The sequence below is a fragment of the Hevea brasiliensis genome, chromosome 16 (genome assembly GCF_030052815.1).
Source record: "Hevea brasiliensis isolate MT/VB/25A 57/8 chromosome 16, ASM3005281v1, whole genome shotgun sequence".
NCBI lineage: Eukaryota > Viridiplantae > Streptophyta > Magnoliopsida > Malpighiales > Euphorbiaceae > Hevea > Hevea brasiliensis.
In genome coordinates this window covers 67,173,657-67,192,062 of record NC_079508.1, presented here as the reverse complement: position 1 = coordinate 67,192,062, position 18,406 = coordinate 67,173,657, and the positions used below count along the sequence as shown (strand labels likewise).

General features: G+C 34.4%; 1 protein-coding gene across 1 annotated transcript; it reads right to left on the bottom strand.

Moving 5' to 3' along the window:
- Nucleotides 1-12,101: 12,101 nt before the first annotated feature.
- LOC110631823 (probable aspartic protease At2g35615) lies at nucleotides 12,102-13,599 on the bottom strand. Its single transcript, XM_021779792.2, has one exon. The coding sequence runs from the start codon at nucleotides 13,572-13,574 to the stop codon at nucleotides 12,192-12,194; it is 1,383 nt and encodes a 460-aa protein (XP_021635484.2). The 5' UTR covers nucleotides 13,575-13,599; the 3' UTR covers nucleotides 12,102-12,191.
- Between the last annotated feature and the right edge of the window lie 4,807 nt (nucleotides 13,600-18,406).

Below are 18,406 nucleotides of genomic sequence, written 5' to 3'. Positions count from 1 at the left end.
TGCTAGACTTAGGATAGAAAATGTAGTTCACCATACTGTGAATGATTTTAATATGTTGAAAAGCTTTTGTGCTAGTGGACTTTTTATTTATGGCAGTGTTGGTAGGGAAGACTTCGTTTTCAAACTCAACCAAATTAAAGCTTGGCACCCTAGCGACATCCTTATGTGTGGAAATTTTATTTCCATCATTAGGCAAGTTCAAAGCCGTAGCAATCATCTCAACAGAAACAACATATACACTATCATTCAAAACAACCTCAAATTTGTCCTCATCATTAACTGTTCTTAAAGTCCTATAGAGATCTTGAACAAGCCTAGGGTAATATGCATTTGTACATTCACAAACAGCCATCCATCCTTGAAACTCAAAAAGTTATTTGAATTAAAAATTTACCTGACCAAAGTACTCCCATTTGATAAATTTACAATCTAGCAGCGCCTTATCCACTGAGCCCGAAGATTTGACAGTGCCCTTTTTGCGTTGGGTATCAATCCCTCGCATTTTTGGCTTCTTTTACGTTTCTGGTGTCGATACAGTGGGTTCAACAGCCTTGGATGGGTCGGAAGACGCACTAGCTGATTTCGATTCAGGTGAGTTTTTCTTTCCTTTCAATTTCTTTCGTAATGCGGTGACAGGGATATCGTCGGAGGCTGATGAGGATGACGAAGCAGTAGCAGCAATAGGGGACTTGCGTTTAGCGCGAGCCATTGACACAAAAAAAAATGGTGAAATCTGATAATGGCTTTTCAGTAAGAGAAGATTGAAGAGGAAAAGAGAGATGTGATGTCTGATGAGTTTAGGTTTGTTTTGCCGGAAAGAAAATGGGTTTGTTTTGGAGGTGTATTGTCGTGAACCAATGCAGAGGAGAGAGAGGGTGATGGTTTCGTGTGGCAGAGGATTTAAGTTCTCTTGAGTCCCGCGCTTTTCTATTCCAGTGTACTTTATCTGAACCTGTTTTTTTTTTTTTTTTTTTTTATTTCAAATAAGTCTATTTATCTTTATATGACAAATATATATTTCTACATGTCTGACACAGCACTGAGAATGTGATGTCAAATGTGAAAAGATAAGTGCATTGCTGGACACGCAGAGAATTTCAAGCACAATCACCTTTTTGTTTGAAATTTGAACAGTACACGATATAGCAAACTAATTTTAGTCACGCAACATTAGCATACAACTTAGTAAACTAATTTCTCGAGTACACAAACAAGTTAGCTAATGTTCTTTAGAGATTTCTCAGCAAACTTATATCACAGTAAATCACTCACACATTGGATAAAATGAATTTATTATGAATTAAATTTCAAGCAAGTGGTTCACACATACCAATTTCCCTTCTAATTTTACAAAAGTTTTCTTCATTAAGTGGTTTTGTAAAAATGTCAGCAAGTTGATTTTCAGAGGCAACAAACTCTATTTTGATATTTCCATTTTGAACATGATCTCTAATAAAATGATGTTTGATCTCAATATGTTTTGTTCTTGAATGTTGGACTGGATTTTTGATCAAGTTTATGGCACTTGTGTTGTCACACCTAATTGGAACAAGATTATATTTTAAACTAAAATTTTCCAATTGTTGTTTCATTCATAAAATTTGAGCAACACAACTACCAGCAGCTATATATTCTGCCTCAGCATTAGATAAAGCTACTGAAGTTTGTTTTTTACTGTGCCAAGAAACTAGTGCAAGACCAAGAAATTGACAAGTACCTGAAGTACTTTTTCTATCCAGTCTACTTCCAGCAAAATCAGAATCACTATAACCAACAAGATTAAATGATTCACATTTTGGATACCATAAACCAATTGAGTATGTGCCAATGAGATATCTAAAGATCCTTTTAACTGCACTTAGATGGGATTCTTTTGGACATGATTGAAATCTTGCACACAAGCAAACACTAAAGTGTATGTCTGGCCTAGATGCAGTAAGGTACAAAAGAGAGCCAATCATACCTCTATAAAGCTTGGTATCTACTTCTTTACCTTTTTCATCATTGTCCAATTTAATTGTTGAACTCATAGGAGTGCCCATGCTCTTCAAATCTTCCATCTTAAATTTCTTTAGCATATCCTTGATGTACTTTGATTGATTTATGAAGATGCCATCTTTCATTTGCTTAATTTGAAGTCCAAGGAAGAATGTGAGCTCACCCATCATGCTCATTTCAAATTCATTCTGCATAATCTTAGAAAATTTCTTGCAAAGAGATTCATTAGTAGCACCAAAAATTATATCATCAACATAAATTTGCACAATGAGCATATCATCATGATGCTTCTTAACAAAAAGTGTTGTGTCCACTTTGCCTCTCTGAAAATCATTTTGTAAAAGGAATTTACTAAGCCTTTCATACTATGCTCTAGGAACTTGTTTTAAACCATATAAAGCTTTAATAAGTTTATAAACATGATTTGGATGCACATGATTTTCAAAGCCTAGAGGTTGTGCAACATACACTTCCTCATCAATATAACCATTTAAAAATGCACTCTTGACATCCATTTGATAAAGCATAAAATCCTTGTAACATGCAAAGGCACACAACATTCTAATAGCTTCAATTCTAGCAACCGGAGCAAAGGTTTCATCAAAATCAATCCCTTCCTCTTGGTTGTAGCCTTGAGCCACTAGTCTAGCTTTGTTTCTAACAACATTGCCTTTTTCATCCATTTTGTTTCTAAAAACCCATTTAGTACCAATAATTGAATGATCTTTTGGTTTAGGCACTAAATTCCAAACTTTATTTCTCTCAAATTGATTTAGTTCTTCTTGCATGGCAAGAATCCAACTTTCATCATTTTGAGCATCTTCAAAATATTTAGGTTCAATTTGTGAAACAAAGGCAACATTACCAAAATATCTTCTCAATTGAGCTCTAGTCATCATCCTCTGAGATGGATCATCAATAATGTCTTCTTGAGGATGATTTCTATGGAATCTCCATTCTTTAGGTAAATCTTCATGTTGGGGCTCATTTACTTGTAATTCTTCCAAATTTGGCATTTCTTCATTGATTTGATCTCCATTGGCATTATGGACATCTATTGTGGTTTCTCCTTAAGTTTCTTCATCTTTATCATCAATTTGTTCCGTTTCTTGACTTGATATTATATTTTCTTTTCCAAATACCTGCTCATTGGTATCATCACAAACATTTTTCCTTCTGATAGAAGGGTTAGTCTTATCAAACAAAACATGAATAGTTTCCTCAATAACTAAAGTTCTTCTATTGAACACTCTATAGACTTTACTTTTTGTTGAATACCCAAGAAAGATTCCTTCATCAGATTTAGCATCAAATTTCTTTAAGTTATCATTCTTGTTATTTAAAATATAGCACTTACAACCAAATGCTTTGAAATATGAGATATTTGGTTTTCTTCCTTTCCACAGCTCATAGGGGGTCTTTTTCAAAATTGGTCTAATCAAAACTCTATTCAACACATAGCAAGATATATTAACAGCTTCAGCCCAAAAGTACTTTGGCAAATTATTTTCACTCAACATAGTTCTAATCATTTTTGCAAAGTCCTATTTTTCCTTTCTACTACCCTATTTTGTTGTGGTGTTCTAGGAGCTGAAAAATTATGGTTGATTCTATATTTATCACAATATTTCTCAAATAAATGATTTTCAAATTCAGTTCCATGGTCACTTCTTATAGATGAGATGCAAAAGCCTTTTTCATTTTGAACCATTTTACTAAAAGAGGTGAATTTTTCAAAAGTTTCATCTTTGTGAGCAAGGAAAAATGTCCATGTATATCTTGAATAGTCATCAACAATAACTAAAGCATATGACTTCCCACCAAGACTAGTAGGAGATACGGGTCCAAATAAATCAAGATGAAGCAATTCTAATGGCCTAGTGGTAGACACAATATTTTTAGATTTAAAAGATGCTCTAGTATGCTTTCCTAGTGCACATGCTCTACATTGAAATTCATTTTCATAATTAATCTTAGGAAGACCATTAACAAGTTCTTTCTTAGACAATTTTGAGAGTGTATGCATGCTTGCATGACCCAGTCTTCTATGCCACAAATAACTAGAGTTATCAAGATATACTAGACATGTACCATGATTAGTTTCAAAATTATTCATGTCAAGCAAGTAAACATTATTGGATCTATTTGCAATGAACAATGTGTCATTATCTAAGTTATTGATTATACATAGAGAAGAAGTAAACTTTACCTCAAAACCTTTATCATACAGTTGGCTTACACTTAGCAAGTTGTATTTCAAACATTCAACAAGCGATACATCTTCAATACAAGATTTGGTTCCAATTGTGCCATTTCCAATTATTTTTCCTTTCCCTTTATCTCCAAATTTTACATATCCTCTATCTTTCATTGTAATTTCTAAAAACTTGTCCTTTTCACCAGTCATGTGCTTTGAACAACCACTATCTATATACCATTTATCACTTTCCTTTATCCCTTTGAAACAAACCTGAAATTTAATCACTGAGCTTTAGGTACCCAAGCAACTTTGGGTCCTTGGGGGTTAGTGACCTTAGGTAAGGTTCCCTTTGGCACCCATACCTTCTTTACCTTAAGAAGACCTTTCCTAAGTGCACAAGAACTAATCATATGACCTCTTTTATTGCAATAATAACATGTAACATTAGGCAAGGAGGATGTAGATGCTTTAATGAAATGATTCTTATATTTACCATAGTTCATGAAACCATCAAAACCAATTCCATACTTTTCATTTGAAATTCTTTGGTTTCCAAGAAGTACATTTAGAGTTTCTTTTCCTTTTGTGAATTTAGCCAAATCATTTGTCAAGGATTCTACTTTTACTTCAAGAACTTTATTTTTCTCAATTAGCATTTCACAAGTTTCTTTTGAGGTTTTCAACTCTAAGTCTAGTTCTTTGAACAAAGCAATTTGTCCTTTGTAAAACTCATTTTCTTTATGCACATTGGACATGGCAATATTTTGTGATCTCAATGATTCAATTTCTAAATTCATTTTAGTGCACTTTCTCTTGTAATTTCTATACTCATCATATACTTTAGCAAATGCAAGTTCAAGTTCTTCTACATTTGGAGATTCATAAGAGTTTACCTCATTGTCACTTTCTTATTCCTTTTGTGAGCTCTCGACTTTCTCTTCAAGTGCCATCATACAAAGAAGAGCAGTCTCCTTGTCACTTAGATTCATCATTTGAAGATTCTTCACCGTTACTCCATACTACTTTCATAGCTTTCTTGCTCCTATCTTCTTTTCCTTTCTTCTTTTTGAGTAATGGACATTTGGGCTTGATATGTCCAGGTTTGTGACACTCATAACATACAATTTCTTCTTTTGATTCCCTGAAATGTTTATCATTGGGAGTATACTTTTTCAAGAATTTCTTGTATTTGCTTCCTCCCTTCTTGAAAGCTCTTTTGAATTTTCTTGCAAGCATAGCCATTTCATCATCATCATCACTTGAAGCACTTGAGTTGTCACTTGAGTCAACTTTGAATGCAACTCCTTTCTTCTTATCTTCATCCTTGTTTGACTTGAGAGCAATGCTTTTCTTCTTCTTTTGCTCATTTCCAACTTCATCTTTCTTATATACCATCTCATGTGCAATGAGAGAACCAATAAGTTCATCATAGGTAAATGTTTTAAAATCTTTAGTATCTTGGATAACTGTTGTCTTTGCTTCCCAAGATTTTGGAAGTGATCTAAGAATTTTCTTCACAAGTTCGGCTTCCTCAAATCTTTTACCAAGTGCTTTGAGAAGATTTACAAGATCAATAAACCTTGTACTCATATCCGCGATTGATTCTCCTGGCCTCATTTCGAACAGCTCATAATCTCGGATAAGAAGATTTGCTTTGGACTCTTTGACGACATCAGTTCCTTCACAAGTGACTTCAAGCTTATCTCAAATTTCCTTAGCAGATTGACATCCTGAAATACGATTATATTCATTAAGGTCAAGTGAGCAATGCAAAATATTAATAGCTTTAGCATTTATAAAAATTTTCTTCCAATCATTGTCATCATATTCATCTTCATGTTTTGGAACTTTTGTAGTTCCTGGACCATTCTTTTGAAGAACATGTGGACCATTTTTAATAATTCTCCATGCATCAATATCTACAGATTGTATGAAATTTCTCATTCTTACTTTCCAAAATGAATAATTAGTGCCATTGAATAGTGGTGGTCTAGTGATTGAGTAGCCTTCAGCTAGTGGTGCGGGTATACCGGCAGTATTGCTAGATGAACCAGCCATTATGGATCACTCTAAGGTTGTAACACCCTAAGCAAGAGAGACAAGCTCTGATACCAATTTGTTGTCCCAAAATAGTCCAAGAGGGGGGTGAATTGGACTTTAACAATTTTTCGGCTCTTGCTTGTAGCCTAATGAAAAATTGTGGCTTTGTTCAACTAGGTGCTTCTTTACATATAATGAAAGTAATATGTGTTTCAACAATGTATTCCTAAGTTGCAATTCAAACCTCAATCTATATTTATAGCTATATCTAACAAAACGTGCATCATACAATATACAACTAATTTCTCAACTCACTCAATATGTCCTCAAGTTTATCAATTCAATCTATTCAACCAACATTCAATATCATGTATAAAAAGAAAAATTTAAATTGCACAAGAGTAAGGAGGTCAAGGTTAGAAAGATCAAACACAATGATTTTTACAGTGGTTCGGCTTAACTAGCCTACATCCACTCTCTCAAAGAACCTTCTTTGAGTCTTCTCTCCACTATTTGCTCTTTTGAAGGCAAGAGACCAAAAGCCCTTTACAACTTTTCAACACCAAGCTTTTACCAAGGTAGCTTGAAACCTTCACAAGTGCTATCTCAAGCACTTACTCTCTCAAGCTTCAATAGGTGCTTGTACAACCTCTCTTAAATGCAATTTAATATTTTAACACTCACTCTTACTCAATACAAATCAAACTATAAAGAAGAGATGAGTTGATTTGCCAATGGTAGCTCAAAGACTTTAAAGCTCTTGAATGAAAGCAATAAATGAAAAATCAAAGTTGGAGTTCAAATGTAAGCTTTCATCAAACTAAAATGAAGTAAAGAAGGTATATTTATAGTCCCAAATTATTTTAGACCGTTTGAAACCTTTTTAGAACTTTATACACACTGCCCAAGACAAAATGGCCATTATTTTATCCTTTTGTGCGAAGTTGAGCAGCTCTGATCATTTAGCAAACTAATGAAATTTTGGCAACAATAGTAAACTGGTTAGTAAACTAATGTTTTTAGCAAAAAAATTAGCAAACTAAAATTTTAGCAAACCAGTTAGCAAACTAAGTCAACAGCTGCATGTCTCAACTTGCAATATTAAATAAAATGATTTAGACCTTTAAAAATGTTTCAATAGTTGTGTTCAAGGTCATGATGAGAAAAAGTAATCAGAAAATAAATTTTCATTTTTGAGCTCCATATGACTAAATTCTCATCTATTCTTTTTTACAAAAAGACCTAAGACTCTAACACTATGCTTTTCATACCTTTGCTGTGAGTCTTGATTTCCATAGCCTTTTTCTCATTTTGGATTTGTCTCGAAATACCTTTCTCCTTAGATACAACTTCAAAGGTTCTTTATGCATAAGACAAAGAATCTACACATCACTTAAGGTTAGGTTAGATAGATTCTCTTTGAGTTTTGTTATCATCAAAATCAATGCTCATTTTGAGCTACACGGGGTCAACACTGCGGAACCTCTAAGGTATCTCAATATTCTTTTAGCAGCAGCTAAGTGAATTTGACTTGGTGAATGCATATACCTAGACAGTAGACCAGCAGGGTACATTAAATATGGTCTAGAAGCTGTCAAATATAGCAAACTTCCAATAAGACTTCTATACACTGAAGAATCTGCCTTTTCTGCCCCATCATCCTTGCTTAACTTCTTATTTTGATTGAGAGGAGTTGGCACAGACTTGCAATTCTCCATGTTGAATTTTCTTAGCACATCAAGAGCATATTTCTTTTGAGTAATGAAAATTCCTGCATCCTCTTGATAGATTTCCAGACCCAAAAAATACTTCATGATTCCCAAATCGACATCTCAAACTCAGTGCATATCCCTATTGATTTATTGACAAACTTGTGTTCACTTCCAATCACAAGCATATCATCTACATACAGTGAGACCACCAGCTGAACTGCATTCTTGTCAGATTTTATATGCAAAGTTGGCTCATTGTCACTCCTCTTGAATCCATGATGAGTCAAGTGTGAGTCAATTCTGGCATACCAGGTTCTTGGAGCTTGCTTGAGTCCATAAGTGCTTTCTTGAGCCTATAAACCATGTCTTCTTTCCCAATAACTTCAAATCCCTCTGGTTGCTGAACATAAATTTCCTCAGTAAGAACTCCATTAAAAAATGCAGATTTGACAACTAGATGATAAACTGACCACCCATTTTGAGCTACAAAGGACAGCAGCAATTTGATTGTGTCATGCCTAGCTACAGGTGCAAAAGTGTCTCCATAATCTACACCAGGTAACTGAGCATATCCCTTTACCACAAACCTTGCTTTGTGTTTGTATACCGAGCCATCTGGATTTACTTTAGTTCTATAGATCCATTTAACTCCAATAGCATTTCTCCCTTTTGGCTTAGTGGTGAGTTCCCAAGCATCATTCTTTTCAATTCAAGCAATCTCCTCCTTCATGGCTTGTTGCCATTCTTCCAACTGAATTGCTTCTTGAAAGGTGACAGGTTCAGCATTTACCAAATTGCATCTCTCATAAATTTTAGAGAGAGGTTTAGTCTTCAACATAGGAGAATCAATGTTGGAATCAACATCTTCATCAGAAGCAACATTCGAAGCTTCATCATCATCAACTTCAATATCACTAGAATCTGAATTTGACTTTTGGTTGTGAGTTTGATGCCTCCATATAACTTCTTGTCTATCCCAATCCCAAGAAACTTCTTCATCAATTTGTACATCTTTGCATATCACAACTTTCTTTGTTTTTATATTATAAATTCTATATCCCTTGGATGTTGCTGCATAACCCAAGAAGATTCCCAACTGCTTTATCATCCAATTTAACTCTCTTGGCATTAGGAATATGCATGTAACAGATAGAACCAAAAACCCTCAAATGTTTTGCAGAAGGTTTAGTCTTAAGCCAAGCTTCCATGGGTGTCTTACCTTCAACTGATCTAGTGGGCAACCTATTGAGTAAATACACAGCTTCTGCCCAAAACTCTTTAGGAAGTCCCTTCTCCTTCAACATGCATCTAGCCATTTCAACAATAGTTCTGTTCTTCCTCTCAGAAACTCCATCCTGTTGTGGTGAGTAAGGCACTGAAAGTTGATGCTCAATTCCAGCTTCCTCACAGAATTTATCAAATTCATTCAAAGTGTACTCTTTTCCATTGTCAGACCTCAAAGCTTTAATGACACATCCACTTTGCTTCTCAACAAAAGCTTTGAATTTTTTAAAAACATTGAACACTTGACTCTTTTTGCTTAAAAAATACACCCAAGTCATCCTTGTCAAATCATCAATAAACAAAATGAAATATTCGTTTTGGCTTAAGGAAGGAATGCTCTTGGGACCACAGATAATAGTATGGATTAACTCCAACTTCTTTCTAGCTCTTTTAGACTGATTACTTGGAAAAGATTTTTTTATGCAATTTTCCAAATTGACAACTATCACATACTTCATTACAAATAGAGATTTCAGGCATATCCCTAACCATGTCTTGATTTTGCACAAACCTTAAAGAATTCAGATTATAATGCCCAAACCTTCTATGCCACAACCAAGAATCATCAATTTTAGCACTATTCACATGTTGAGATACACCAGTAGACACCAAGGGAAAACTATTATCAATCATGTTCACCTTGACCAATTCACAGCCATTAACATCATAAACATGACAGCATAAATCATTGAAATATAAGGAATAACCCTTTTTAATCATTTAAGCAACACTTAAGAGGTTTTGATCTAAGCAAGGGATGTAAAGCACATCAGGAATGCATTTAATACCTTGTTTGGATTGCACAACAACTGTTCCTTTTCCCTCAGCTTGAACCAACTCAACATTTCCAAGCTTCACCTTAGTTCTGAAAGAGTTATCTAAATGAGTGAACAAGCTTTTATCTTTTGCCATGTGACTTGTACACCCACTGTCAATAATCCAAGTGAGTTTGTCTGCTTGTTTGAGTGATTGTGAAGCCATGAATAAGTAATTATCTTGCTGCCTGGATTGATCACCAATGAAATTGGCTTGTTGAGCTGGTTGTTTTTGAGCCTTATATTGCTTAATTCTGCAATCTTTAGCAATATGGCCATACTTCTTGCAATAGTGACATTGGACAGGTTTGATTCCCTTCTTCTTCCAACAGTCTTTCTCAAGATGGTTAGTCTTGTTGCAAGTAAAACAAGGTGGGTATTTCCCTTGTTTTTCACCCTCTGCACTTTCAGGTTGCTTCCCTTTGCTATCCTTTTCTTTGCCATTTCCATTTCCTTCTTTTATTGACTTTCCCTTTTGCTTTGTAACAAATGCCTCCTCAGAAGCATCTTCTTGTCTTATAGCTCTTCTCTGCTCAGTAGCTTGCAATGAATTTACTAGCTTAGCCAATGTAATCCTCCTCAAGTCTTTAGAGTCCTCCAAAGAAGAGATCTTTGGTTCAAACCTTTCAGGTAAACTAACCAAGACTTTCTCCACAATTCTCCTATCAGTTAACTCTTCACCAAGAAGCCTGATCTTGTTAACAACATTTATAAGTTTATCAATATAATCTTTTAGACTTTCAGACTCTTTCATCTTGAGAACCTCAAATTCCCTTCTCAAGTTGAGTATTGACATTTGCTTTGTCTGCTCACTTCCTTGAAACTCGGCTTTAAGTAAATCCCAAGCTTGCTTTGCTGTCTCACATGCCATAATTCTGGTGAAAATCACCTCAGAAACAGAAGCATGAATGCATGACAACGCCTTAAATCCCTTAGCACACTCCTCACTATGAGCTTTTATTTGTGCAAGAGTAGGATCCTCCCTCAAAGGTCCTGGTTGCCTACCTGTTTCAGTCACTTCCCACAAATCAAAGGCTTTAAGGTAAGCCTTCATCTTGACAGCCCAAATAGCATAGCATTCTCCAGAAAACACTGGTGAAGTAGGAGCAGAGTATCCACTTGAAGCCATCACTCTCAGCTCTAGTGTTTAAGGTTTTTTAGTGCAAGGAATTCTTACTTGTTTTCTCTCTTTGTTTCAGGCCCTTAAAGATCATAAGGAGCTCTGATACTACTGTTACAATTCTAGAAGTGAAAACAGAGCAGAGCAAGTAGATAAAAAACTGCAAAGAACCAGTTTTTTGAAGATAATACTTCTCTCATATGGAGAGTTCATTTCACAGGTCATATACATGCAAAAAGAGAGTTACATCAGTCAATACACACCACCTACTGCTCTAACAACTACAGCAGTAATTAAATAACAACTCTTAGCAAATTAGGCAGCGAATTAAGCCCAACCATACATGACCAAAGGAGCTGTTACATCAGTACAAAATACACAGCTGTGAGGACATAAACATAAACCAAAATAGCTTCTAAGTATCCAGGAAAAATCTCATTACATCAACAATCCGAACTGTACATGAGATCACTTCTCTTGCTTGCATTGTTTCTGGAATACTAGATGATTCAGTAGTTGAAGTCACAAGGATGAAAGCATATAAGACCTTTTAGAGAAACATGCAGAATTTAGAATTGTTTAGTTTACAGTCTGGGCTTGAAAATTGGGCCTATCATCCTTGGGTATACAAACATGCAAAAACATAGCAGCCCAAGACTCACTTGACTTGGTTTCGACTGTTTCGGTCAGTTGAAGAAAATCAATATCTCCCGGAGGGGAATAAGAGATCGCGTACCCCCGATGAAATAGTAACATTAGCAAGCTTTTCCGTTATCACAATAGCTTCCCTGAAATAACGTGTGATTACAACTTGTCAGGATCATTGTAGTAACTGATGGCACTAGGCAATAAGATCCAATAATTTCAAAGAGTTTGAACTTCTCCATCCACTAATTGCAAAATCAACCTGAGAATGCAAACTTAATTTCGAATTTCACTAAAACTTAAATTTAAATTTTTATTGAAACTAAGAGATATATTTATTATAAGACCAAGCATGTACAAATATATATAAATTTTAATCAATCATAAAGGAGTTCACAATCAATTCTTTGAAAATAGATCCTCTTTGCACCAAGATCATAAGCCACATTGTAGTATTGCTGAGCCAAAATTCCAATAATAGACGGCTGTGTGGTAGCATTATTCAAATGACTTACAGCAACACAAAACACATCTTTAGTATCCTGCGCAAATAAGCTTTCTGTTTCTAACACCAGATCAGCTCCCTCTGAGAAATGAAATGTCGTCGCTGGAAAACCATAGAGGTCTCGACTCAAATCTCCTTCGTAGCACAACATGTGTTGAGCATTTTCAAACACACGCTGCCTCAAGAACCCATTAAGAATACTGGAAACTTTACTTTTAAGTAGATTAAATGCAACTTCAGGTAGATAGGTGAGTTCAGATCCAGAATCGATGACTGCCCCACCACCTTTCCGAGTCCTTTTAAACACATCAGGACTTATGTCAAGTCTTTCTTGCCCTACACTTATCCCTTCAAGGGTTATGTAGTAGGTGCCTTCAATCACTTCGAACGGTGTTGAATAGCCTTCAACACTAGAGTCATCGCCAAATGTTAATCCATTGAAGCCATACTGAGGATCGCGGACGCTACCAATGCAATAGGAGAACACAAGCCCTAAATTGATGACGAAATTGCTATATCCAAGTCCGAACACCCCAACTCCTAGCCCCCTTACGGACATATTATTTTCTTCACCACAACCAAATACCACATCACGTACTGCTACTTTACCTTCATCAGGTGTCTCAAATATTATTTGTTCTGTACCAATGCGACCTTTAGATAAGGATTTGTCCATGTATTGTATTCGATAAATGCAATTATTGAGTTCACCGCACGAGACATTGACACCAGGGAAATCACCACAAGAATCATCACCGCATGGTAAATCATTGTAAGTGGAAGAACTTGATGGATCATATACCGGACCTTGCTGCTTCAAACATTTTGTGCATTGCTTGCATTGAATCCATGGGAGAGTACTACCGGTATCCATATAGAGCAACTGTGGAATTGGTGGCTGACCTATGGAAATATTTACGACGAACAAATGACCATAATTAGCTAGGAGATTGGCTTGATAGATTTTAGCACCAGAGTCATCATCATCATCATCATAATAATCAAGCACTAAATTTCTCTTAGCTTTTGCCTTCAAGTGTGCAAAACGTGAATTTGAGTTCTTCAGGATGCGAAGAGCTCGATCTTCTATGCCATCATCGAGATTATAAAATGGAGAGAAAATGGAGTCACGGTGGATGAGCTTTGTGACAATTTTTTGAGATTTTGCGTTGGTAGTTAATGGTAAGGTTAGAAGGGCGGTTGTAAAGGTTAACAAAAACACCGACTTTATTCTGAATGAATTTGTCATTACCATGGTTTTTCTTTTCTTTTATTTCCTGTTTTTGGACTGCAATGAATTAATAAAGAAGGCTACTCCTTATATATAAGAACAGGACAAAAGATAACCCATTCATGCGTAGAAAGAATGGCAAGTAAGAAAAGATTAGAAGATAGAAATTAGAATGTATGCATAAAATGTGTGTGAAATATTTTTAAGGGCCTAATGCTAAGAAAACACACCAATTTTAAATTAATATTATTGTGTTGATAATGATTTAAGCTCTTCTAGCAGATATTGTTGGGGGCATTATAAATATTATTAGTCGGGCAGAGAAACAAAATTGCTATTGACATTGAGTTGTGCCAGCAAACTAACAAGGCCCAAAACTTGAAAACTGTAGTGGGCTAAACTGGGTCGAAGCAAGATTCCAAACTATAAACTCAATGCTCAGGCTCAGTACCAATCCAGTTCTTAAAACCCAGTTACAAAGGCTGCAAATATTTTCTGCTAAAAAAAAAAGCTATAATACATGGGTTATTATTTATCAATAATGATTTTCTTTTTATTTTTTATTTGCAATTTTGTCTCTTCTTCAACTATATATATAAAAATGAAGGTATTTTTTTCCCTATATGTTTATTACTTTCAAGAGATATTGATTAAGAATGAACCCTTTTGGAATTGTCTGGTGTGCATGTTTGTTTGTTTTATCATTTTCTTGCCTTGCATATTTATTTAATTAATGATGAGAATACCTCATAGGCTATGTTTTATTGGATAATTTCATACTTGATCATCCTTATTAATATGATTAGCTCAAACATGATGATTATTAGAAACCACCCCAATATCTCTTCCAGCGTACCTAACGGCATGGTATCATGTATATGCTTCTTCTCCAAAAGATGAATTAATTGTTGTCATCAACGTCAAGGAGCCACTGAATCATGTTTCTCTCCACTTCATTTCTGGTGATCAATTCAAGAAGAAACATGCACTACGTAAAGATTAACCAGTTCCTCACCTTTAATTGATGTGGTTTCTCTATCTTCTTCCAACACAAATTCATCTAATTACCACACAGCTCCCTTTGCAATTACTAATTAGTGTAGAATATCTCTAATTTTGGTGTATATATACACTCTTTATTGTTTTATTTTTTCTATTTCACATTTTTTATAAGATGGTGTCACTTGTCAAATTTCCCAAGCTGTGTCAATTTTGATATAATCTAAGAACTATTCATACTGAAATTAGGAAACTCGTAAGGGAAAAAAATATTTTATTATGGTCCTACAATTAATAATTAACAAGATGGCTACTAGCTGTAGCATGTCTAAGGGTTTGCCAATGTCCATGATAGCCAATTCAAGTGATTTTATCAGAGTAGTTATATTTTCTGTGAAATTGAATGGCTTTCCATGTAGAAGAGGAACCCTTAACGGGTTTAGATGTGAACAAACGCTAGGAACATACCTTATATACGGTTTCAGAATAGATGACCTCATCTTGTGGAAGCCCCACAACTATCCCTACAAAAGATTGCTTTTTTATCAACTGTAACAACTTTGTGGGACAAGAGGTGACTTATTCATGGTACATAATATCCCTAGAGAAAAGCTCTTTTTCTTTCTCTGTCATGCAACAGCAGTTCACATTGACCTTGCTCAAGGATTAGTGCCACTAAACCATCCATCCACAAGTGCCCCTCAAGGGCTTTGAGGAAAAGCAATAGACATGGCAACCTGAGTTTCGGTGAGAGAAAGAGGTGTTTTTAATCCACATACATAATTTAAAAATATATATTCATTCTGTCTCATAAAAATAAGTTTATTACTATTTTCACTTACTATTTTCACATAGTTTAAGAAAATACAATTAATATATAGTTAAATCAATAAATTTTGTTTAATCTTTTTTTTAATTTATTCTCTACTCATATTGCTCCATTAAAAATTAAATAATTTTTATTATTAAATTATTTTTAAAATAGATACACTTTATTTTTTCAATGCATATTAAATAGAGAGATATTAATAATAAAATATACTTAAAAAATAATAAAATATGCTTCACAGGTAAACCACCTGAGCCTTCCCTTTTTTTTCTTCTAGATAAATAAATTGGTGATGATGAATGACGACTGATGAGGTTAAATTAGCCACATTTTATAGTTAATCATTTCTCTTAAACGGAAAATACAAAGGAGAGAGGCCTTAGCAAAACTCTCTAACTTCATCTCTAAGCATCGCTACTGTAAGCCTCCAAATGCTAGAATGTTGTTTAATTTGAACTAGTGAAGAAAAAGATCCCCCAGAGCCTGATATGAGTGATTAGAGTTTCATAATCATCATGAAAAGTTGGTGGATTTGACGGTCCAGATTGAGGGTAGTGGATCTGTTTATGATTGGAGTTGGATATCCTGATTATAGTCATTAATGGTTTCAAAGCTGCACTGACACACATAACTAATCTTGAAGCATCAATAAAAAGGTCTAGGACCTGTTGTTATCATGACAACACCATCTTAATTAGTTGACTATTCCTGGATTTCATCACCAACTTCAAATCTTCGCCATCGATCCTTGTCTTGCCAGGTTTCTCCACCTTCATCGATCATACTGTGTAACTCCATTTCTGTTATTAATTGCGTCCAACTTTTCATGTTAATGTAATAGAGAAATTATTGTATAAGATTGAAATGTTTTCCATTGTCTAACCAATAAGAAGACTAGAGCGTGCCTCAGATCTATCTAATAATATTCGAATAATATTTTGAGATTTTGAACATGAATAAATTTTCAGAAAAAGGAAAAATTTAAACGAAAAGTTGTCTAAGTTGTGGAATTTATGCGTTTCATGATACATTGTTTTAAAATTCTGCCTGCATACTCATTTCACTTCAGAGCATTTCCACATTATATGTTTGTAACATGTTTATTATGCTAACACCAAAGCTGGTCCCTTGTTTTCTGTGCGTTGTGTGATTAGTTCCATGAATCAACGAGCACATATCACATAGGCCCCCAATCCAAAGGACAAGACGTTGAACTTTTGATGTGATTTCTCTCTCCTTTTCTTCTCCAGATTGTGGCTTATTATTATTGTTAAAATTGTGTGTAGATGAATATATGAATATGATGGTAATGATTCAAAATTCCACTTCCTTGCCTAGCTAATTGCCCTTTATTTGTTGTCATTTCTTAACCCTTATTATTATTATTATTATTATTATTATTATTATTGCCATAATAGGTATTATTACTCTGAAGGGGACATATAAACCAAAATGCAATCATAGTCTTCTGTTGCTATTGAAATTTATATACATATATATTTATTTTATCAAACACTCCCAAAACAGCCACAACCATAGAAAATGACATCAAAATTGTCATTATTAGGCATCACGCCTTGAGCAACCACACAGTAAAATGATGGTGGCCAGCCTTGTGTGCATGTGTTTTTGTGCAGGAACAGTGGAGTTGACCTTTCTAGTTAATAGTCAACCCTCCATTATCATTTTAATCAAGGAGATAATGCTTTTTTATTTCATTGTTATTCCCCTAATTAGACTGGCAGGGTTACTGTTTTTTAACATTAATAATATATTACGAAACGGGCCAGCCATAAATTATTTAATAATAAGAAATTAATTAACAAAACTCTGATCAGATCTGAGCCTTTTTTCTTTTTAATTAATGCACACTAACCCCATTGAAGTAATACTCAATTTGATCCGATATCGGTAACTTTATCCTTTCCAATAGGGTTTTTAACTTTTAACTCCTAACTACTAATCTAATAATAATTAGATATAATTTAATTTGGTGGATTTGATGAGGGTTTTTTTTTTTACCTTTTAATTTAATAATAATTAAAATACATAGCTTTTTATTGTAGTTTGCGGCATTCAGCATTATATATACAGCATTAGTGTCATGCAATTGGATGATAATTGAGAATTTTCAACTAATTATGGCTTATGCATCATGTGTGAGTCGCGCATAAACCTGAGTTGTGGATCTAATGGAAATGCCATTATGCAGCTAATTGAAGCAATTAATAACCTTCACTCCTTATAGTAGATTCGTTAGTCTAATTTACACCAATTGGGACGAGTTGCTATAACAAATTTATATATATATATGAACAACTACGATTATATTATGTTATAAATTATGCCATAAGGTCTTAGTGATTGTATATGTTGTAATGTAAATAAATAAAAATTTTTAGTGATTTCATCTCTTGATGTTATTGAAATAAAATGATGTATTAATAATAACTACATTTGTGAAGAAATTTAATAATTTATTACGTTTTTAATTGATTAATTTCGACTGATCTTAATAATTTTTTTAATATTATATATATTAAGTTAAAATTTTCCTAATAAATTGAAGAATTTTAAGAAGATTAGTGAAATAAAAACCCTTGGAAGTATTAATTAATAAGTTGTGTTTTTAATATTAATTAGATGTGAAAAGTAATTGACCTGGAACCATCACCCCAACACTCAAAGTCCACCAAACCAAACAACAAGAAGGGGACAAGAAACGAAGATTTGGTAGCTCAAGGTCACCACGGAATTCAGGTGGGATATAGAGATGAAGTGGTGCCACTCTCTTTTTGTACTCTTCTTCCTTTTGTAAGAAAGAAATTAATAAACATATGCCACGTGCTTAATTGTTTAGGTCTCCTTGGACACGGTAATCATGTTTAGTCTGACCTAAATGAATCTGTCTGCCGCGTGGTAATGCGCGTGTACTTGGACCCTGATTTTAACAGAAACATCTTCCTCTCTTTTTGTTTCGCATCAGATGGGTTCAGCTTCAGCCATTGCTATTCCTCTGTGGGTATAT

Excerpts from the sequence above, each read along its gene's own strand:
- LOC110631823 (XM_021779792.2), bottom strand. The coding sequence starts at position 13,574 with ATGGTAATGACAAATTCATTCAGAATAAAGTCGGTGTTTTTGTTAACC.